Source organism: Eumetopias jubatus, unplaced genomic scaffold (assembly GCF_037043125.1).
Source record: "Eumetopias jubatus isolate StellerSeaLion01/CBP00866 unplaced genomic scaffold, mEumJub1_p1.0 scaffold_5, whole genome shotgun sequence".
NCBI classification, from domain to species: domain Eukaryota; kingdom Metazoa; phylum Chordata; class Mammalia; order Carnivora; family Otariidae; genus Eumetopias; species Eumetopias jubatus.
This window is the reverse complement of record NW_028274811.1, coordinates 2,422,729-2,447,064: the sequence shown is the minus strand read 5'-3', so window position 1 is coordinate 2,447,064 and position 24,336 is coordinate 2,422,729. Positions and strand designations below refer to the sequence as shown.

At 42.3% G+C, this 24,336-nt stretch overlaps 1 protein-coding gene across 1 annotated transcript; it reads left to right on the top strand.

The window, feature by feature from the left end:
- The first annotated feature begins 5,202 nt into the window (after nt 1-5,202).
- On the top strand, nt 5,203-15,259 carry ZNF879 (zinc finger protein 879). The gene is made up of 5 exons (XM_028092605.2): nt 5,203-5,304; nt 6,543-6,597; nt 8,204-8,330; nt 8,671-8,766; nt 13,791-15,259. Exons 2-5 carry the CDS (start codon nt 6,565-6,567, stop codon nt 15,236-15,238), a joined length of 1,704 nt encoding a protein of 567 aa, XP_027948406.2. The 5' UTR covers nt 5,203-5,304; nt 6,543-6,564; the 3' UTR covers nt 15,239-15,259.
- Nucleotides 15,260-24,336: the final 9,077 nt, after the last annotated feature.

Below are 24,336 nucleotides of genomic sequence, written 5' to 3'. Positions count from 1 at the left end.
ATGATCCCCAGGGTCCTGGGATTGAGACCTGCATTGGGAGTGGGGAGCCTGCTTCTCCTTCTCTCCCCTGCTCATGCTTTATCTCTCGCTATCTCTCTTTCAAATAAATAAATAAAATCTTTTTTAAAAAAAGATGAATCTATGTTGACCAATGTCAGCAATTTGTTTCTTTTTACTGCATGAAAGTATCAAAATCTATTGATTTTCTTACAGGGACACCTGGATAGCTCAGTTGGTTAAGCATCTGCCTTCAGCTCAGGTCATGATTCCAGGGTTCATTGAGTCCCATGTCAGGCTCCCTGCTCAGCAGGGAGTCTGCTTCTCCCTCTCCATCTGCTGCTCTCTCTCACTCACTCTCTGTGTCAAATAAATAAATAAAATCTTTCCCCAAAAAAAGATGTTCATACAGGTTTTTGTGTGGACATATGTTTTCATTTACCCTTGAGTAGATACCTAGACGTGAGATTGCTCGGTCATATGGAAAGTGCATGTTTAACTTTATAAGAAGCTGATAAAATGTTTTCCAAAGCGTGAGAGTTCTGCTTTTTTCACATTTTCACCAGCATTTTGTATTATCCTTTAAAAAATTATTCAATCAGGGCACCTGGGTGGCTCAGTTGTTAAGCATCTGCCTTCGGCTCAGGTCATGATCCCAGGGTCCTGGGATCGAGCCCCACATCAGGCTCCCTGTTCAGCGGGAAGCCTGCTTCTCCCTCTCCCACTCCCACTGCTTGTGTTCCCTCTCTTGCTGTGTCTCTCTCTGTCAAATAAATAAATAAAATCTTAAAAAAAAATTATTCAATCATTTTAGTAGGTGTGTTAGTTTCTTATTGCTGCTGTAACAAACTGCCACAAATTCAGGGGCTTAAAACATGCATTTATTCCCTTGCAATTCTGGAGGCCAGAGGTCCAAAATCAATTTCACTGAGCCCAAGTCAACATGACAGCATGGCTGCTTCCTCCTGGGGCTCTAAGGGAGAATCCCTTTCCTTGCCTTTTCCAGCTTGTGGTAGGTACCCACATTCCTTGGCTTACAGCCTCTTTCCTCCATCTTCAAAGGCAGCAGTTTGGCATCTTCAATTCTTTTTTTCTGTCTCCCTGCTTCCATCATCATTTAACCTCCATTCTGACTCCCTGCCCACCTTTTGTAAGGACCAATGTGATTATGTCAAGCACACCTAGATAATCCAGGATAACTGCCTCATCTCAGAGTCCTTAACTTGATCACATGGGCATGGTCCCTTCTGCCATATGAGGTAACAGTCACACATCCTGGGGATTAAAAATGGACGTATTTGAGGGGCCATGTTTCCCTCTACTGTAGTAGGTATGTAGTGGTACCTCCCTATAGTCTGAATTTGCATTTCCCTAATGACTAATGATGTTGTGCAACATTTTCTGAGCTTAATTGCCATTCTTATAACTTTTTAGTGAAGTATCTGATCAAATCTTTTGCCCATTTAAAAAATTAGGCTGTTTGGTATAGTACAACAGAGTTTTTTGAAAGTTCTTTATATATTCTAGATACAAAACTATCAGATATATGCTTTTCAAATGTTTCTCCCCACCCGTGTCTTGTCTTTTCATGCTCCTAAAACTGTCACTTGATGAGTAGAAACTTTTCATTTTGATGAAGTCCTATATGTTGCTTTGCAGGGACCTGGTAAGGCAACATCATGGAAGTACAGATTCCCACATATGCATAATCCAAAATAAAATACAGTAAGCTAGATTTCTAAATTTTCGTTCTAAGTCTCCTTGTTGATACTGGTGGATAAGTAGGCAGTAACACTACTCCAAGAGATGCAGACAGCAAAAAACATACTAGACAGTTTGGAAGGTGAGCTGCCAACAGCTAAAGTGGCAATTCCATCCTTGGCCAGTGTCTCTCTGTGGTCCAGACCACTAGTGCATTTGGTCCTGGTAGAAAAGCCCTCCTTTTGGGGGCTGTCTTCATTCTCCCCAAGATACTCAAAGCTGAGCCAGCATTACCTCCCAATGTGTCAGGTCCAAGACTCCAAATACTGATGGCCAGTGGGCTAGAAGGTGCAGGCAGTGCTGGTGAGCGGGCACTCAGACTCTGGGGAATGAGGCAGCTTGGTGCAAGCCCCGCTCTCCTCCCCACTAGCGCAGCCCAGGGCCCTGGGTCCACATTCCTACACAGAACGGGTTGATGCCGAGGCTCAGGACACGCTAGATGTGTAGGGAAGGAAGAAATATCCAGAGCTGGGTGATGGAGAACAGGGCTGCAGGTCTCTCTCCACTACACTGATTGGGACCTGTAGCCACACAACAATCTTATTAAAAATTAAAAAAAATGTTACTTCAAAACTTTTATAATGTGATCACATGACGAAAGCTTTTGCAGCAGATAAAATCTTGCATTTTAAGACAAATATCCTTTTATTTCTGTTAAGCTGAATATACAATTATTGTTCCCCAGGTGACCAACTTTTGTGTACTACAGTATAATTTCATGTTAGTAAAACAAACTGAAAAGTTGAAAAGACAACTTTGTGAAGATCTAATTACAAAAATAAAACAATTTATATTTAAAAAAGAATGTTGACTTAAAAGAATATAGTTTAAGATTACTCTGCAGCTGGTTAGGAAGTCATATACCCTGTTTCCATTTGCCTACTGGTCTCTATTAAATACTTAATATACATGAAATTTACATCTGAAGTCAATTGGTATCTGTGTCATCCCCCTGAAAAAGACAAGAACCTTAGCCTGTCATCATACCCTCTCCGCCATTCCCTTTTGTTATCATCTGTGTTTTTTTTTTTTTAAGATTTTATTTATTTATTTGACAGAGAGAGACACAGCGAGAGAGGGAACACAAGCAGGGGGAGTGGGACGGGGGAAGCAGGCTTCCTGTGGAGCAGGGAGCCCAATGCAGGGCTCGATCCAGGACCCTGAGATCATGACCTGAGCCGAAGGCAGACGCTTAACAACTGAGCCACCCAGGCGCCCCATCATCTGTGTTTTTAATCCTATTATCTTCACAATATGCTCAAGAATCATTTTGAACCCCGATGTTTTACTAATGTACTTACTACATTCTCCTATAATCCACACAAGTTATACTTTCTTTGATTTTTTTCTTTTTTGAGAAAGAGAGAGAATGAGAGCGCGCAAGCGTGGAGGAGGGGTAGAGAGGAGAGAGAATCCCAAGCAGGCTCCACGGCCAGTGTAGAGACTAACATGGGGCTTGACCTCACAACCCAGAGATCATAACCTGAGCCGAAATCAAGAGTCAGACATTCAACTGACTTGAGCCACCCAGGCGCCCCTCTTTGATTTTTTTAATGGATTATATTTATCATTAATTCAATCAGAGACATTTTAGGGATTACAATCTATGCAAATACTTCCATCTTCCAAATGCCTTTACTTCACTCACAATTGAATGCTAGATTAAAAGTTTATAGAATTACAAGTCCTAAGTCATTTTACTTTAGAAATCTGACACTATTGCTCTGTGCTGTCTTCGAGAATCCAGTGCTGCTGCTGAGAGTCTGATATCAGCCTCTTTGCTTTGCCTGGAATAGTGGGCATTCTTGATGACCCAATATCCATTCAACCCCCTCTTCCTATTTCCCAACAGAACTCGATTTTGTATCCATGTCCACATTGCACCCAACTCCTGAGCAGCAGAGAGGAGGGAAGGAAGAAACTTGTTTTTTTGATGACCTCACTGAACTACTCATTCTGAGGGATCTAGAGTCCGACCCAAGAATTTCTCATTCTGCCTTTATCATCTAAGACAACTGAAGCAGTCCCATCTTCTATTATAGCAAGGGACACATAGGTAATCTTTTATTTCATTCTTATATCCTGGTAGCTCCTAGGATTTTCTGTTTATCCTTAAGAGTTCTGAAATTTCATCCAGGATATATTTTTTGTAGGCCTCCCGTGGCCCAACCCCATCATTATGTTCAACACCTTATATTCTATTTAATCTGAAGACCCAAGCCTTCTTCAGCTCGAACGTTTCCATAGCTTTATCTGTAATCTATTTGTAATTTTTCTTTCTCTTCATTTCCTGGTTTCTTCTTCTGAATCTATTAGATGGATTTTGGACCTCAGGGCACACTGCTGCATGCCTTCCAAGATTTTCTCTCAATTTCTGGGGGTTTCATGGTATTTTCTAGAGTTGTAAGGGATCTATTCCTTTGAAAATTAAATATGTACGTGTTTTTGTCATTTTAAGGAATATTAAGAGAAAAAAGGAGGCAATCATGTGTACTCAGTCTGTCACTTTATTTATACTTTGTAAATCTCAATGTTATGTTGTTTTGCCAATAACAGTTCACAAGTGTTACTTCTTTATTTTGTATTGCTATTATTTTTATCGCGGTAAAAGCCACATAACACAAAATTTACCATTTTGGCCATTTTTAAGTGCACAGTTCAGGAGTACTAAGTTCATTCACGTTGTTCTACAACCATCACACCCATTCATTTCCAGAACTTTTTCATCCAAACTTTTTCAGTTTGGATACTGAAACTCTATACCCATTAAACAATAAATTCTCATTCCCCTCTTCCCCAAACCCCTGGTAACCATTTTTCTACTTTGTCTATGAATCTGACTATTCTAAATATCTCATATAAGTGGAATCACACAATATTTGTCCGCTTTGAGTCTGCCTTATTTTACTTGGCATGTCTTCAAGATCCATCCATGTTGGAGCATGTGTCCGAATTTCTTTCCTTTATACGACTGAATGATTTTCCATTGTACGCACACACCACATTATGTTTATCCACTCATCTGTCCATTGACACTGGCTTGTTTCCATCTTTTGGCTACTGTAAATAATGCTGCTCTTAACGTTGTACAAATACCAGTTTAAGTCATCGCTTTCAATCCCATTGGGAATATACCCAGAAGAGGAATTGCTGAATCAAGAACGACCAGCAGCGAGTGGCGAATTTTCCATATTTTTAAATACATACTCACTTTTCCCAAAAAGGGTGCTCCACAGGACAAGTGGTGAGCGAGGCAGAAAGACGAGGCTTCAGCCTTCTTGGGCTCCCGGCAAGATGGCGTTCTCTAGCCTTACAGCTATTGGCTCTTCTCGGACACCGTAGGCCGCCGTCCCCCGACGACGTCTGGGAAATAGAGTTCGAAAGGAAAAGTGCGGCGGTTCGGCAGAGGCACCCGAATACCTCTCGTGCGCAGGCGCAGTTGCGCCCGGCGGCCTAGCGGTGGCGGCGAAAAATGTCCCCAGGCTAGGTATCCTGCTTGTCTCCAGTGCGGTCCGCCGCTTGGCGTCTCCGTCGCGGCGGGCACAGGTACAGGCCCCCGGCGAGAGCGGGCCCAGGGTGTGCAGCTCCTGCGGCGGGGCCAGGGCAGAAGGCCGGCCGCCGCGCGAATCCCAGTTGCGGGCGTCGGAGCGGCGGCTGCGGCCTCGGCAGGTGAAGGCGGTCCGGGGAGGGGGCGTTGCCCCGGGAGCTCTCCGCTCCCGCGGTCCCGCAGCCCCGGAAATCGGAGCTGTCACCGCCTGAGCCCCGGGCGCCAGCCTCGGGCAGGGCTCCTGGAGCAGCGGCCCCAGAACTGAGATTGCAGGGAGCTCTGCCTTGTTGGAGGGTTCATGCACCCTGGGGCAGTTTTTGGCTGGTAGCGTTTGTGGGTCTCACCCCACCCCCACCTCGCCCCGAGTTTCAACTTTATTTTATTGTGTATTAGTTTTTGCTATCCTTGCTATATTGAGCTTGTGTGGCCCTGTTCTCCCAGAGTGAGTGAATCCTAGAGTGATTTGACTATTCTTTTTTTTTTTTTTTTTGGATTAATTTCGTCCTTTTGCTGAGTTACTTCCCTTTTCTCCAAATTTTAAATTCATCTTTAGCCAATGATGCTCTTTCTTTTGAGCCTTGTGGGGTTTTTTTTTTGGAGCAGGGAGAGGATGGGTAATGTTTTTGTTTATATTAAGGAGATTTGATAACTCTTTCTTCATAAAGGAAGCACCATTTCCAAGGGGAAGAGAAGACTAATTTTTGGTTGGCTCTTCCTGAAAAGGACACCAGTTTCCTTCGAATGTTATGTGAAGAGTTATTATAATTATCGTATTATTATACTTTGTTGTCATATGTTATATCTAATTATTTACTATGTTAGGTACAATATAATTATAATTATATATAGCACAAAATACTTAAGTATAGATGTGCGGAATATTTATGTTATTTCTCTTTCATTGAGCATCTCTGTGAGCACGGCCTGACGGCCCTTTACTCTGTTAATGTACGTCAGTTGGTTCTAATTCCTTAGTCTGATTTATCTTTATTCAGAAACCACTGGCTGAAAGGTAGCAGGCCAGTGACTGGAAGTATGCTTGCTGCCCACTCCTGGTTTGGGTGGCCATGCCCACGGACCCTCTAACTCAGGGATGCCTGGGCTCCCAGTTTCCCTCTGGCTTCCATCTGCAGGCGGCTCAGCGTGTGGAGCTCTCTAATTTAGTCAGGTCTCATGAGGGTGGGAGTACAGACAGGATGGACAGACAGACTGCTCACAGTTTCTCTCTCCATTTCAGGTGCCTTCTCCAGGAGGGAGAAATGGCCACAAGGTTGCTGCCAGCCCAAGCTCAGGTGAGTGAAGCCTTCTTTCTTCACCTGCCTTCCCGGTTCAGAGATTGTGAACACACTGACGCCATTGTTGAGCTTTACGAGGCAGTGAAGCCCATGGAGGGACCTGAGGGCCTGGTAGGGTAACTCAGGAAAGAAGCTGCTTCTCTCTCTCTCTCTCTCTTTTTAATATTTTTTATTATGTTCAGCATGTAGTACATCATTAGTTTTCAATGTAGTATTCAAGGGTTCGTTAGTTGTGATTCTAGCTCTTTTCTTCAAGCATGTGAAGAAATCCAAGTAGTTCTGGATTAGGTCCTGGATTAGGGTTCACTTAGCACAATTCCCTCCAGTTCCATCCATGTTGATGCAAATGGTGGGTATTCATCCTTTCTAATGGCTGAGTAATAATCCATTGTATATATGGACCACATCAAGCTGTTTCCCTAGTGCTTGGGGCTAGTCTCACTGGGAATTCCCCCACCTAACAGCTAAGTTCTTGTTGATTAGGAATTGAATGTCCCCCCCTCCCCAGCCCTGTGCTAGAGCCACACCCAGGGCTCTGTGAGGGATCTAGGTATGTTTTTTCCCCTGTGAAGGTTGGAAATTTGGGGAATCAGGTAATTCTGTCTGTAACATTAGGAATTCAAAGAGAAAATGTATGGTCTTTACCCTCAAGGAATTGAGGACCAATCAACTAGAGTAGTACCTGATAGGAGTCCAGGTGATTGTCTAGGAAGATCCAAGAAAGAAGACCTCTGAATCAGCAAGTGTTATCAGAGGTACTTCTAGTATAGTTGACTCTTGAACAATGCAGGGTTTCAGTGTTGCCGGGTGAACTGGGGAGGCCCTGGGGCCTCGACCAAGCCTGTCCTGAAGGAGTTGCTGAAGGTTCTTGGTCTTGTCTCAAGAAAGAATTCAAGGACGGACACACAACACAGCAGATGAGTGACACAGCAGGGAAGTTTATTAAAGCAAAAATTATACTCTCAAGATAGAGCAGATGAGCTTGAGAGAAAGAGAGAGCGAGCGAGCTTTGTGCCCTGGGGTTTGAGTTGCTATCTTTTATTGACGGTTGTTAACTAGGGGGTGCAATATTCTGGAGGGGCAGTTTCACTTTCCATTTGCCTGAGTTAAGAGATAAACTGGGAAGAAGAGCTTAAGGAAAAATGTGGAACAAAGGTCAGTGAGTATAAGCAGGTGGGCAGTAAAGGTCAGGTCTTGGGGTCTAGCTGGTGACAATATTACAAGCAGAAGAAGGGTAAGTACAGCACAATAAGATGTTTTGAGAGGGAGAGACCACATTCACATAATTTTGCTATAGTATATTGTCATAATCGTTCTATTATTAGTTGTTAATCTCTTACTGTGCCTGATTTATAAATTAAACTTTATTATAGGATTGTATTTATAGGAAAAAACAGTTTATATAGGGTACGGTACTCCCCAAGTTTTAGGCATCCTCTGGGGGGGTGGTCTTAGAACATATCCCCTTGCAGAAGTGGGAACAACTGTATGTACATTTGGAAAGGACAGAGACTCGCCTGGAGATGCTTGCAACCTTGTGTGGCGACAGGCGACATCCCCAAGGGGATGGTCCCAGGTGAGCAGGAGTGGGTTTCCGTTGCAGGAGTCTGTGACATTCAGGGACGTGGCCGTGTTCTTCAGCCAGGATGAGTGGCTGCGCCTGGACTCCGCGCAGAGAACCCTGTACCGGGAGGTGATGCTGGAGAACTACGGCACCCTCGTCTCGCTGGGTAAGGACCTTTCCTCATGATGGAGAGTCTGCCGGGGGAGCATTGTGGGGCCCTCTTTGAGGAGGACCCGCAGGTGGGCTCACAGGGTGGCAGTTGCTCCCCCCGTCCACTGCCAAGAAAGGCCTTGGGTTGGTAGAGTCGGTGATGGGCAGCCTTTGTGTGCTTTTACTGTTCTTTGTCCCCAAACTCTGTCCCTCTCTCATGAGAGGTTCCAGTTCGGAGGCGTGCACAACCAGCACCCTGACTTTCTTCCTGAGACCACCTCTGGCCATCCTCTAGGAGCCTAACCCCTCTATTGTCTGCACAGAGGACTCATTCTCTTCTTCTTGTTCACCAACAGGAATCCTGTTTTCCAAACCAAAGGTCATCTTCCAGTTACAGCAAGGGGAAGACCCCTGGATGGTGGAAAATGGAGTTTCTCAAGGCCCATGTGTAGGTGAGTGACAATGATTGGGAAGTGGACAGAGCGTTTTCTCACTGCCTTGGTGCTGCTGATCAGGAGATGTTGAGCAGGGCCTGGGGAAGGCTGGGAAGGGCATATCCTCTCTCTCTACCTTTCTGAGTCCTTGAGTCCTTGATACGGCAGGTTCAGAGGGAGAGTTGAATTCTCCCAAGAAAGGCCCACTTGTCTCTGATGTCCTTTGTAATGTGAATGCAGAAAATGTGACACCGTATATAATGCGTAAAGGTTTGTGAGTCATGTCTTCCCCTGTTTTTCTGGACTGATTATTTTCCTTTTTTTAAAAAAAAATTATTTAAATTCAATTAGGCAACATATAGTACATCATTAGTTTCAGATGTCGTATTTCATCAGTTGCATATAACACCCAGTGCTCATCACGTCACATGCCCTCCTTACTGCCCATCACCCAATTATCCCATCCCCCCACCTGCCTCCCCTCCAGCAACCCTCAGTTTGTTTCCTATAGCTAGGAGTCTTTCATGGTTTTTCTCCCTCTCTGAGGACTTCCCGTTCCTTTTTTGGACTGATTATTTTCTTAAATTATCTTCCCTTTGTGGTTTGAACAAACCTTCTATCCCTACAGTACATCCCTCATTGTTCCAGCTTGGGTTTTTATTTGACTTTTTTGGTCTGCAACTTATTACATATGGTTCAGCTAACAAGAAAACGCACATGTGTGTGCACTTACATACTACACGAGAGCGAGAAAGCAGGGGTGGCAACATGGTGATAAATAGAATTTATGCAGAAGGTTCACAGATATTCAACATGGCATTCTCCTAAATCTTTTGTGTGAAAATACTCAAAATAATATGTTCCAGACCCTGGCTGTTAGGACGTATCTCTCAATCTCTAAACCTCCTCTGGGTTGCTGGGTCCATAAGCTCTCATTTGCTGTTCTGCTTTGTCTTTGTTTTTTGTTGTTGTTGTTGTCATCTCTGGGTTTGTTTTTTTTTTTTTTTTGGTCTTTGTTTGCTTTTGTTCTGTTTTGTCTTTGAGACACCAGAGGGTGGCTCTCTTCCTTTGAGTTTTGCTACTTATCCAGCATTTATTTCTCTCAATGGCAGGACACAGGCTTTCTGGGTCAGCTCAATCCTGTGTTTCCATTCATGAGCTTTGTCTTCAGATTTTCCCCTTTGTTTTGACTAGAGTGTTTTCTTGAATAATATTTTCAGAAAGGTTCATGTGTGCTCTATTTGTACATGTCTACAATCAATTCTTTTAGGATGCCTGTGTGGCTCAGTCGGTTAAGCGTCTGCCCTCAGCTCAGGTTGTGATTCCAGGGTCCTGGGATTGAGCCCTGCATCGGGCTCCCTGCTCAGTGGGGAGTCTGCTTCTCCCCCTCCCTCTGCCACTCCGCCTGCTTGTGTTCTCTTTCTCTGTCAAATATTGAAAACCTTTAAAGGTTTTAAAAATAAATAATAAATAAATAAAATCAATTCTTTTACCTCTCTGGTGAGAATTATGGATCTAGAATTCTAGCATCAATTTTTTTTTCTTCACACTTGGCTGTAGTGACTGAGCATTGAGTGTCGTTGATAAAAAGTCCTCCATTAGCATGATTCTTTTTCCTTTATCTTCTGTGTAGAAATCTAGTCCCTCCGCCCTTTTTTTTTGTTTTCTGTCTAGAATATTATAGGATATTTTCTTTATCTTTGGAATGCAGAAGGTTCATTAGGTTGTATCAGATACCAAGGAGTTTTCGTTTAATATTGTTATTTGGCATCACGGGGCCCTTTGCTTTGAAGAGCCAAGTCATTTTCACTTCAGGGATATTTTTTCTACTACATACTAACATATATTCTGCCACATTCCACCAACAATCCGAGGAAGCTAACTGTAAGACTAATGGTAAAATAAAATAGAAGTTTGGTCAGAACCTCAAAAAGTGAATATATCTGTGGTAAGGGCCAGCAGTGTAGCCATGGGTGAGTCTCGAATTTGGCTCTGAGCTTTCTGGTTGGTAAAGAAATCATTAGTATCAAATTGACTTGTTCTTCTTTTGCAAGCATTTGAAAAAAAATTAGCTACTTTTAATTAATACAAGGTATGTGTAGTATTGTTAAAAAAAAAAAAAAGAGGGGCTCCTGGGTGGCTCAGTCAGTTAAGCTTCTGCCTTCGGCTCAGGTCATGATCCCAGGGTCCTGGGATTGAGTCCCACATCGAGTCTCCCTCTCCCTCAGGTACCCCCCTGCTTGTGCCCTCTTTCTCTCTCTCTGTAAAATAAATAAAATCTTAGAGATTCACGTGAAATTTTGCCAACCAACCATGATGAACCTTTGTTGATATTTTACTATTTGTCTTCTCAGATTGTGAGTATTTGAGTGTGTTTGTGCATGAGGGAGAGACACAGAGAGAGAGATTGATTATACAGACTGTTCTCAAACCTATTTTAAATTGTGAATGTTCCTCAGTTATTCAGCACTCATTAAATAGAGGCCTGTGTCTCTGAAAGAGCTCTATTGTATTGTTAAACCATATCTTATTAAATAATCTTCTGGAAATTTTAATTTCTAGTTTTTTTCCTGTTATTAAGATAGCTGTAGTGGCTCTAGAATACAAAGGTATAATATAAAGAGAAACAGAGAAAAGGTCCAGAGAATATATAATTGTAGTACAAAGGCATGAGTATAACCATTAAAAACTCAAGGAATGTGAATTTGAAAATTCACCCAGGATTCTTTGAAAAACGATTCAACTTCATTATAATCAGTGAATTACAAACTAAAGCAATGGGATGCCATTTTCCCCTTACTGTATTACCCCAAATTAAGAAATACATATCCAGTGTTTTCCTATCGCTCTGATACCTGAGTATCTTTCGTAGGATGTTGATGGGTGTAATCTTTCTGCAGGATGGTCTGGCTTTATTAAAATCGGGTCCAGGTTTGGAAGTTTATCTTAAGGCAATAATTCCATAATTGTGCAGAGTTGCAAAGGTGGTATAAAGAATGTTTGTTATAACATGAGGGATCACTGGGAAGAAGAAAGCTAAGTGACTCTTAGAAGGGGATTTATTAAATTATGATTATGTTTGTGCTTTGAAATCTTACATTGCCATTAAAATGATGGTGTCAACCTTCATTTGTTGTCATGGCGAGAAGCCCACAGTTTTTTTGTAAGTGCACAGTAGGTAGGGGGAAGCGTAGTTTCAACCTATTTTTATTTTCTAAATAAAAGTGTTTTCTAATATCCAGAAAAATTCTGGTGAGCTAAATTCCACATCTAGCAATGATTATATTTGTGTGTCGTGTGTATGGCTAAGTTCGATTTTCATATTTACAGCCTTCTGTATTCTTTATTTTTCTTACAATGATTATATATCTCTTTTTTAGTTAAGAAAATAAAAACTCTTTAAGAAAATACATTCATTCTTTTTGAAGCAATGACACCATTCCTTGCACTGTGTTCTGAGTGATTAAAAAGTGGACTGAAAATTATTCTCAAGAATGTGCTCTTCCCCCAGTAGTCCCCATATCGTCACATGGCACCCGTCTCCATCGAGCTGCCCAGGCCAGAAGCTGGACATCATCCTCGAGTCCTCTCTTTCACGTACTCTGTACGTCCCATTCATAGGTGAAGGTACTTGTCATCTCTGTCTTCAGAAATCCCAAATGTGCCCCCCTCCACTGCCATGCCAGTGCAGACCGCCATCGCCTCCATCCAGTCCCCTGAGTGGCTGCTCTGCATCTGCCCACCCCGAATTACCGTCCATTTGTCACACTGCCATTGCGATCCTCTTTAAACAGACCTGTGCTGTCCTTCCTAACTCGCAGTGATCCTCTGAAGAAGTTCCAGATGTCCTCCTGTATCTTACAAGACCCTGCGTGACGCGGCTCCTGCCTACTTCCTGGCCTCACCTCGTAACACTGGCTTGTTCCCTCTTGCTCAGGCCACACTGGACAAATCTGGGTTCCTGGACAACTCGAAGCTGACTCTTGCCTTATGTTCTTTCTGACTGGAATCCTCTTTACACCCACAGTTTTGCTTGGCCAGCTCTCATTATTTAGATCCCATCTTTAATTCTACTTCCTTATCACCCAGTTTAAAATGTCAGCTCGTTTACTCATACTGCACACCACCTTGTTTTTGTTTGTTTTCCTCATTCTTGTCACCCCCAGGACTCATCATCCCTAGTTTATTTGGCCACTTGGTCACTGTTAACACCCTGCTGCTAGAATGTAAACCTTGCAAAAACTGGATTCCTGTCTGATATGTTCCCCATACTCCTAATCTTGAGCTTTGCATGGCGGCTACTGAGTAAATAATTGCCTGAACAAGTGAGGGAATGGCCATCATAACACCACATACGGCACTTGGAGGAGTTCTAAAACAGCACTAATCGAGGCCCTGGGTTTCAGAGAGCTTTTTAAGACCCACAGCTCTTCCAGGTTTTACTTGTAGCTCCTCTGCAGTTTCCTCGTGGATTTACCTTGAGTGCACTGGTGACTGATGCAGGAGAGGGAGTTGAGGAGTAACACAACCCGCTGAACTCAGAAGTGCTCTGTCCCCTGCTGACCTGAGCTTTTTCCTAGAGCAGGCCTGGCTGCCCTTGTTGGAGGAGCTTCCCTCGGAGTTCACCCGAGCTTTCCTCAGACCCTCTCCTCCCAGGCACGTCTCCCATGCTGCTTCTTTCTCTTGCCCTTTTTTCTTTTTTTCTTTTTTTTTTTAAAGATTGTATTTATTTATTTGACAGAGAGATAGAGAGTACAAGCAGGCAGAGGGAGAGGGAGAAGCAGGCTCTCCGCTGAGCAGGGAGCCCAACACAGGGCTGGAGCCCAACACAGGGCTCGATCCCAGGACCCTGGGATCACGACCTGAGCTGAAGGCAGCCGCCTCACTGACTGAGCCGCCCAGGCGCCCCATCTCTTGCTCTTTTTTTCTCCCCATCCTTTCTTAAGAATCCGGGAACTATTTGTCAGCAGTCCTTGTATATTTTGGTGTCACTTTTCTTTACTCTCAGTGCAAGGGAGACTTACCCATTTTGTTTATTTTAGGTTGGGAGCGCTTGTTTGAAACTACAGTTTCTGAAGAAGAAAATCAGGAAGTAATGAATAAACTCCTAGGTGACAGTCCTTTTGATTTCAAGCCAGGGAAAGCCTATATAAATGAGGACAAACTAGAGAAGCAACAAGGCAAAAAGAACAAACCTTTCAGGAAAGTCTTAGTCACCATCAAAAACACCCACATGAGGGAGAGGAGCTTTACAAGTATTGAGCTCGGGAAAAATGTCAGTCTGAAATCATCCCTTATTAGAAAACCCAGACTCGTTTCCAGAGGAAGGAAACCCCATTCCCAGCAGTATTCAGTTCTCTTTAAACAACTGGGAGTCAATACGGTGCGCAAATGTTACAAATGTAACCTCTGTGGGAAAATCTTCCTCCACAGTTCTTCCCTGAGTAAACACCAGAGAATCCACACCGGAGAGAAGCTGTACAAGTGCAAGGAATGTCGGAAAGCTTTCAGCCAAAGCTCCTCTCTCACTCAGCACCTGAGAGTTCACACGGGAGAGAAACCTTACATCTGCGGCGAATGTGGGAAAGCCTTCAGTTTCACCACATCCCTCATCGGACATCAGAGGATGCATACCGGAGAGAGACCCTATAAATGCAACGAGTGTGGCAAGACATTTAAAGGAAGCTCATCCCTGAATAATCACCAACGAATTCATACTGGAGAAAAGCCCTATAAATGTAACGAGTGTGGGAGAGCCTTTAGCCAGTGCTCATCTCTTATTCAACATCACAGGATTCATACTGGAGAGAAACCCTACGAATGTAGTCAGTGTGGGAAAGCCTTTACTTCAATATCGCGGCTAAGTAGACACCATAGAATTCATACTGGAGAGAAACCCTTTAATTGTAATGAGTGTGGGAAAGTATTCAGTTATCACTCAGCCCTTATCATACATCAGAGAATCCACACTGGGGAGAAACCTTATGCATGTAAGGAATGCGGGAAAGCCTTCAGCCAAAGCTCTGCTCTGATACAGCATCAAAGAATTCATACGGGAGAAAAACCCTACAAATGCAACGAATGTGGGAAGGCCTTCTCCTGGATTTCACGGCTTAATATACACAATAGAATCCATACCGGAGAGAAACCGTATAACTGTAAAGAATGTGGAAAAGCCTTCAGTTCTCACTCAGCGGTTAATACTCATCGAAAAATTCACACTGGAGAGAAACCTTATAAATGTAATGACTGTGAAAAAGCCTTCAACCAAAGCTCAGCTCTCATTCAGCACCAGAGAATTCACACTGGAGAGAAACCATTTAGCTGTAAAGTATGTGGGAAAGCTTTCCGACAAAGCTCATCCCTTATGACGCATATGAGGATTCATACGGGAGAAAAGCCGTATAAATGTAAAGAATGTGGGAAGGCTTTTAGTCAGAGCTCATCCCTTACCAATCATCAGAGGACTCATACTGGAGAAAAACTATAAATAAAACACATGTGGTGGAAAGTCTTCCAACTGAAGTTCATTCCATACTCAATTTCGAAAAATTCATCCTGGGCAGGAAGTGATGAAGAGTAGTTAATTGTGAGTTAAACTTCAGAATGTAGACCTCCTCAGACATCAGAGACTTCATGATGCAGGTAACATTAGGTGTATTAGGAAAGCTTCTATGAAATGGGTTTTTCATAGTTTTTAAGTTATTACTGACTATAAGGTAGAGAATGTGTAAGATTCTTTTATCTTCTCCCTGGTGACGTGCAGTAAGAGCCCCCAGCTTTTGCAAGCGTCCCTGGGAAGCGTGTTGATTTGTGTAAAAGTGTAGCCATAAAATCCAGACTTTAGTTTAATCTAGGAATCTATTTTTTGAAACGACATTTAAGTGTTATGCAAGCCAGTTATCCTAAGAAGAATGTTTTGGAGAAGAAATGTAAGCAGGTGACCTGTAGCTACCTCACTGTTGCTAAAATGTGTTCTTTAATAGTTTAAAGGCAAATCGTGTACTTGGTGGTTGTGAAAACTTTTTGGATTCTTTCTTCTTTGCTTTCCAAGCCATTTACCTGAAAAGAAAATCACTCTGTAAACTCTGCAGGCATACGGGCCTGTGAGTTTTCTCCCTGACGACTTGTTCCCAACTCTGAAGCAGATCTAAAGTCACTTTATTTTAAATCACAAAATGCATGGTATTTCACTTGGTTTTATCATAAAGTGATTACCTTTGCTGTGTGAGGTTGAGAATTAAAGGTTATTCAGACAACTACTGCTTTTGCAAGTTACTCCACTGGTAAATGTTAGTGATGACCTTACAGTGTAAGATGGGAGCATGCCTCTTGGCACCCAAGGCTTTGCCTGCTTCATTGAGCTCCCTGGTTATCATCCAGGAAGGCCCAGGAAGAGTGTGGATCACCATTCGTCCTAGCTGCTGGTAAAATGAACCAGGTAACTTTCACTCCCTCCCACAGTTTGAGGGCCATGAGACAGAAATTCAGACTCTAAGTTCAGTAAATGGGCTGTTAGATGCTTCAACAAGTTAGCACGTTTCAGCATTTCTAAAATGTGAATAATAATTCGGCCATGTAAAAAGTTATCTCCCAAGTCAAACTAAAATTGTTGAACTTTATGGAGCAACATCCTTTAGTGTTGTCCAGTATCATCAAGAGTGGGCAAGCACTAAAGGACTGAACTACCTATTTTGTTTAAAAAAAAAAAAAAACAACAACAAACAACTAGTTTCTTTCTCTTTGTCAAAGAGTTAAAAAAATAATAAAAATACCTCAGAAAAGGTACTATTGGGGGTGGAGACTGAGCTAAAGCAGAAATCACCGAATTCAACTTTTGCTTCCTGGGACCAATTAATCAGTCTTACTGTTCCAGACTCATGAGGAACAGACTTTTGAGTCATGTAATCCTCCACTGCTGTGCCTTTTTCCCCACAACCATTCTTTTAAGTTCTCTAATTTCTGAGAAAATTTCTAGGAAATTTTCCACTTATTTGCCATAATAAATACCACAGCCCTGGGTGGCTTATAAACCACTGAAACTTACTTCTTAAAATTCCAGAGGCTGGGAAGTCCAAGATCATGGCGCCTGCATGGGTGTGTTCTGGTGAGGATCCTCTGGTTCCTAGCCAGTGCCTTTTTGGAACCTCACATGGCAGAAGGGGTGAGGGAGCTCTCCGAGGCCTCTTATGAGGGCACTGATCAAATTCCTGAGGCTCCACCCTCATGAAAGTCACCTCCCAAAGGCCCCACCTCCTAATACTATCACCTCTGGGGTTAGGGTTTCAACACGAATTTTGAAGGGGCACACATTCAGACCATTGCATCTCCAAGTAACAATATAGTCCTAAAAATAATCCCCCCAAATAAATCTGAATAAAGTTACACGAAGAAAATATCAAGCCCAGTTATGTTTATGTTGTGGTCTCTCAAACTTGCAAGTAACAGGCCATTTGAGTCTTACGCAGGATCTTCCAGAGGAGATCGTGTACAAGCACAATGATTCCAATATAACCCAGTACCAAAATTGACAAGGAAAGTACAAGAAATTAAAAAATGCGGGCCTATATCATCCATGAACAAAAATGTAAAAACCCTAAACAAAGCAAATGTAATCCAGAAGTACCTCAACATAGTTAATGCATCATGATAAATGCAGATTTTTCATGGGAATTGGCGCGTTATTTAGCATTAGGAAACTTACAGATGCTGTGTACCACCTGGGCAGGTTAAAGATGCAAAATCCATATGTTCATCTCAGTAAATGCAGACAAAGCAACCACAATACTCAGCACCCATTCATTTAAAAAGTCTTAAGCAGAGGAGATAGTTTACTTAACCTGGTAAAAGGGTTTTTACCAGAAACCTGCTGGAAAAAATATTAATGTTAGAAGTAGTCATGGCAGGAGGAACATACGGAAAGAACAGATTATTCAATAATAAATAATGGCTGAGAAAAAATGGTTCATCCACATAGAAAAATTGGATGCCTACCATCACCACAAAAAGAATTGTGTGCAAGGCAAAATTGTATATCTTTTGGAAGAAGATGTAAAGAAAAACTTTGTGACCTCACAATAGGGAAAGGATTTTTTTTAAACAGGATACAAATAAGCCATGAAATCTTTTTTTATATTTGCTCACATTAAAAAAAAAGAACATCTGGTTATCAAAATATACCAAAATGGAGATGAAAAGTCAAGACATAAAACAGGAGATCTTTCCACAACATTTTTGACAAACGCTTACCGTCTGGAAAATTTAAACACTTTGTACAAATCAACTTAAAAAAAAAAAGACAAACTTGTAGGAAAAAAAGTGGTCCAAATATACATGACTACTTATTTCACAGAAGAGGAAATACAGATTTTTAAAAAACATGAAAAGATGCTTAAAAATGGAAATTAGAATCACAGGATTTTATGAGATTTTATGACTTTTTAAATAGACCTTATTTTTTTTAATTTATTTTTGATTTTTAAGTAGGCTCTATATCCAACCTGGGGCTTGAACGCACGATCCCATGATCAAGAATCACACACTTCACTGACGTGGCTAGCCAGGCACCCCAAATTTCATGGGTTTGTTTTGTTTTGTTTTTAAGATGAGTAAAAACAAAGATATGTGACATTACTGAGTTTTGGGATGTATGTGGAGTAACTGGAATCCATCACTGTGGGAGTGTAAATTGATAGAGACCATTGGCATCCTATAAAGTTGAACATGTCCTATGTATATATGATAGATAAATGTGTGCATATGAGCAGTACGAGACAGGTATATAAAGATATTCTTAGCACCACTGATCATAGAAGCTAATGTTTGGAAGTAGTCTGAATGTTAATAGGAAAATGGAGAATTTTGGAATGTTAACAATGTAGAGCAGCAGGGAGAATGAACCAAAGCTATAAGCAAACACAGATGAATTTCAAAGCCTGTTGACTTTTCAAAAGTCAGAGGAAACAACATATGGTATAAGATGTTCTGCAATATTAAATTGATTCTAAGTGATTTATACATGTGGTAAGATACTAAAAATAGCAAGTGGTTGAATGACAAGATAGTCTAGGTATCCCTTCCTGTGTAACAACTCATCCCCAAGTTTAGTGGCTTAAAGCAACAATTTATTAATGCCGTTGGTTGCATATTTGGGTTCAGTTGGGGAATTCGTACTTGGCGTCTCTAATGCATTTGCAGTGGGCAGCTGCCGCTCCTCTGAGCTTGGTGTCCAGGGTGGCGGGCACCCAGTGATGGCCGCTGCTGAGAGCCTGGTTGGGCTTCACACAGAAGGGTGGCTGGTTCCTGAGAGGCAGTGTCCCAAGAGCCAGCATCCTAGAAGATCTACATTGAACGTGTAGATCTTAGAACTCTGCTTTGGAAGCCACATGACATCAGTTCTGTATTCTCTTGGTGAAAAATGATTTATAGATGTCCAGATTTCAAGGGGAGAAGGTGGTAACCAGGGTGTGAATACCAGGGTCGTGGTTCGTCATGGGGACCATATTTGGAGACTAGCTACCATACGACCACACAATTCAGGTTGGTGATTACCTCTGGCTGTGAGGCAAGAAAGTGACCTGGGGAGGAGCCCGGGGTTCCTCAGCTTGCCTGATGCCTGAGAGACCCTGCCTTCTCAGGAAGAGGTTGCCCAGGCCAGCCAGAATGAGGATCAGTATTCCTACTGTGTGTGTATATCAGTAAAAATGATTATAGAGTTTTTTGGCCCAACTCTAAACTGGATCATTTGAGGTAGGATAAAACAGATCTTACTGCCTGATCACCCTAGGTGAAGTGCACATCAAGTTTAAGAGGTTGTATCCAAGGGCCATTTCAAGGTCATAGCATTTTTTTTTTTTTTAGAAGGGAGTGAGAGAGCAGCAGGGGGCAGAGGGAGAGGGAGAGAGAATCTCAAGCAGACTCCATGCTCAGCGTGGAGCCAGACTCAAGGCTCAATCCCCTGAGATCATGACCTGAGCCGAAACCCAGAGTCAGGTGCTCAGCCAACTGTGCCCCCAAGGTTATAACATTCTTCAGGCCACTGTTGAATTTAAACATGTCTCCTTAAGAAAACTATCAACACCTCCCTTTCCTGTGTATACTTTCCCTTCTCATTCATCTCCCTAGATCACCAGAAGAAGAGAGATTGGTTCCTACCCTGAGTCAGGAAACAAACTAAACTAAAAACATGTGCATAAGAGGACTAGGCAAAGAAAGACTCATCATTGAGTTGTGAACATATTCGCCTTGCCTGGTTTCTCTTATTCTCAGAGGCTTGTTCAGAATCTAGGCAGAAGAGAATACTGTCCATTTTTATAGCTTCCTCATAGGCCATTTTCAAAACAACCTGAAAAAGAATATGCTTTACCTTTTGTGATATGATTGACATGCCTGATACATTGAATTTATGGTGTTCATAGTAATTAAATTATTATTTAAAATGTCCACCTTTTCAGGTGGGTTCGGCCCTTCTCTTGTTGGCTGTTGCATTACCAAAGCTGTTTTCTCATGAAGAGTTCTGTGAAACGAATAGGCCATTTTTTTTTCTAGACTGTCCCTCCATTGGCGTTGTCCAGTGTTTTCCATATAGTTAGGTTTATGCTGTGCTTTTTTGGTAAGAAAACCACCAAAGCAATATTGTATTCTCAGTTCATGGTCTTATCACATTGGGAGCCTTGTGATGTTGGTAATTTCAGCTTTACCTTGGTTGAGGTGGTGTCTGCCTGGCCTCCCACTCTAAAGTCACGGTTTTTCTCTTCGCATTCATTAGTATCTTGAGACGTGATCTGATGAGTGCGTGCCTGTGTATCTGTACTAGACAAACTCACCTCCACCAGTTTTAGCATCTTGATTATCATCACAATGGTTTCCACATGGAGATCTCATAATTCTGTCATTTCTTATACTCTTATTAATTGGCTTTCCACTTTAGGGAAGTGTTTTCTGTTCTTATGACTGGAAGCATGGTTTCTTATTTTAGTCAGTGGACTGTAATCTGCTAATATCGTTGTGTATGTTGATGCTGAAATTGTCCCAGACTTGGCCTCGAGAGCCCCTGCAAGCTCATTTCTGGTCCTTTCTGTCACAAGCTTGAGTCCGTATCCAAAATCTGTCAGTCACGTACACCTACTTCTGTCTGTGTAGTAAAATATGATTTCTTGATTAGATGATTTGGGGGTGGAGGAGAAATTGTGGGATCAAAAACATTTTGGGGGATTTTTTTTCTCTTTCAGGATCTTCTCTTTCCTCCTCTTGCTACTTTCCCCCTTGACACATGGTTTCCACATCTCTATCTTTCCATTAACAAGATTCTCCCCGTAAAGCATTACCTTCCCATGGATGTCTCCTTACCTCCTGCATGTATTTTTTTTAACTGCAATAAAATATATACACAAGACTTACCATTATAACCATTTTTTTTGTGTACAATTTAGCGGTATTGAGGATATGTTTTGCAACCATCACCACAATCTGTTTCCAGAACTTTTCATCATCTCAAATAGAAGCTCTGCACCCATTAGGCAGTAATGTCCCATTTCCCCGGCTGCCAGCCCCGGTCACCTCTTATTCTACTTGCTGCCTCTCTGAATTTGCCTATTTTAGATTCCTGACGTAAGTGGAATCACATAATATTTGTCCTTTTGTGTCTGGCTGATTTCACTTAGCATGATGTCTTCAAGGTTCATCCACATTATAGCAGGTGTCAGGATTTCCTTCCTTTTTAAGGCCGAGTAATGTTCCATGGCAAATATCCACCACATTTTATTTAACCATTAATGTGGTAATGGACATTTGGATCGTTTGCACATTTTGGCAATCGTGAACAATGCTGCCACGGACATTTGCATACAAGTGTTTGTGTGGACATTTCTCTTGGGTAAACACTTAAGAGTGGGATTGTGGAGTCATATGAGGAGTGGATATTATAGCCAAACCCTTTGCCACCATGGCTGCACCATTTTACATTCCCATCAGCAGTGTGCAAAGGATCCATTTCCAATGTGGGTGGTTCTACATCTCTGCCAATGCTTGGTATTTTCTGGCTTGCGTTAATAGTCACACACACAGGTGTGAAGTGGTGTCTCATTCTGGTCATGATTTGCATTGCCCTGATGACTACTGATGTTGAACATTTCTTTTATGTGCTTTTTGGTCATTTTATATCTTTTTGTTGAGAAATGTCTGTTCAAATCCTTTGCCCAGGATTGGAATGGGCTGTTCTGTTGCCGAGTTACAGGAGCTGCTTCGATGCTGCATGTACTTTGAAGCACTTACGTTCCCTTCTGTTCCACACCTGTACAGTTTTGCATATTTTCACGCATAGAGCGTACTTTCTCTTCCTGATGGTGGTTTTATATCCATTTTAGGAACACTGCTGCCTCTTTCCTCTGTCATATCCTTTGTTGTTTTTTCCAAAGGATATGTTGGGAGTTTCAGGCTTATACCACCATCACCACCTCACCTACCCGAAGAAACATTTTGGTTATCTTCTCAAACAACTACACATCATGTCTACCCCATTTTTACTTCTATCTTTAAGTGCCTACTGTGTGCCATACCCAAGAACTTCATTGTGCCCAAGACAGAACAAACCCTTGTCCCACGCCTGTGGCAAGAGGTCTAAAAGCTGCTCTGTGATCATCAGCGGTTGCTTTGTGAGCTCTGTTTCAGTGGAAAGACATCGGCAAGGGGCGCCTGGCGGGCTCAGTTTGAAGAGCATGCAACTCTTGATCTCAAGGTCATGAGTTCGAGTCTCATGTTAGGAGTGGAACCTACTTAAAAAAAAAGGTACGAGCAAAAGAAAACAAGCTGGCAAGATTTCAATTTCTTTTAAGCAAATCGTATACAATAAAAAAATTGTAAACGTTTTCATTACTCCATAAATTTATAGTGTTGTAATGGAAAGACCCGGATGGAATTACCCGTTGGGCCACTCTATTCCAACACCATCCTGCCCACGCACCTCTTCGCTTAGGTCATTTGGGTTCTTTTTCCTAAACAAATGTTTGCAATCCCTCTTGAATGTTATAATACACTTCAGACTTCTAAGGGAGTTTATATAGGGCAAGAAGATGTGAATACTTTATGGCATGTTTCTATGAGAACATTCAGGTTCACAGTAGGATGTGGGTGGCATTTTCCACAATATACCCAGTGTCCCCCAGATCCAGCTGCTCCATCAGCCTCCATTCCACATTGTACAGGGATGGGCGTCATTTAGATCATCCACTGCTGGAGAGAGGAAGGTTGAAGCGGTGCTGTCATGCAATTTTATTTATTTATTTATTTTTAAAGATTTTATTTATTTATTTTACAGGGAGAGACACAGCGAGAGAGGGAACACAAGCAGGGGAGTGGGAGAGGGAGAAGCAGGCTCCCCACTGAGCAGGGAGCCTGATGCGGGGCTCAATCCCAGGGCCCTGGGATCATGACCTGAGCCGAAGGCAGATGCTTAATGACTGAGCCACCCAGGCGCCCCCGTCATGCAATTTTAAACACTGCATATACTTCACTTTAGCCTTTGTAATCTTGAACAGGAGGAGCAATTCCTATTTCTCCTTTTCCTATCATTTTGTTTTTGTTTTTGTTTCCTCACTGTAAAGAGAAAGGAGGAAGGCTGGCAAGAAGGAAGGGAGGATGGGAGGGAAGAAGACTAGTGCATCTCCAGTGCTTCTCCGCCACACGGGCTCCATGGAGCCTGCTGCATTGGGACAGTGGGTTTTGTACTACCTCAAGGGTGCGCTAGGTAGTGTAGACATTTTTTTTTCAAATACATGGCCATTTAAAATTTTTATTTAAAAAAAATTTTATTTGAGAGAGAGCAAGGGAGAGAGAATCTCAAGCAGACTCTGTACTGAGCACAGAGCCCAACGCAGGGCTTGATCTTACGACCCTGAGATCATGACCTGAGCCGAAATCAAGAGTCCGGTGCTTAACCAACTGAGCCATCCTGGTGCTCCACGTGGGCTTTTTTTTTTTTTTTTTTAAGAATAAACTACATTAGAAACAGTGGGAAAATAACACTTTATAAATTGGATTCTGTAAGCTTGGAGGTAAATTTGAAGAATCCTCTCAGAAAATAGAGGAAAAGACACAGAATGGCAGAGTGAGATTATCAGAGATATGAAAGCCAGACTTCAAGAATAATGTTATGTTAATGAAGATGTTAATGAAGAAAGCAGGAAAAAAAAAAAAAACCCAGAACTGAGACTTTCCCTTTTTTGTGTGTGTCCAAGACAAAAACAATGGAAAAACCAGTTGCTAGATACAGGGGGGAAAAATAGAAATACTTAAAGGAAACTGGGGTTGAGGAGGTGAGATTTATATAGAAGTCAAAGTAGAGAAATGAAAGTTACCTGCAAGGGAAGAAGAAGTTCAAATCGGCCTCAGGTTTCTTCAGAAGACCAAGTACAGGAGGCTGTGGAATTACTGGGAGGGCACTGATATAAACCAGTTGTGAGAATGTGAAAAAGGAACAGAAATACCAAGACCCAAAGAGAAACCTAAGGAAGTGGTCACAGACGTGAACAAAAGAAAAAGGTTAGGGCGCCTGGGTGGCTCAGTTGGTTAGGCGACTGCCTTCGGCTCAGG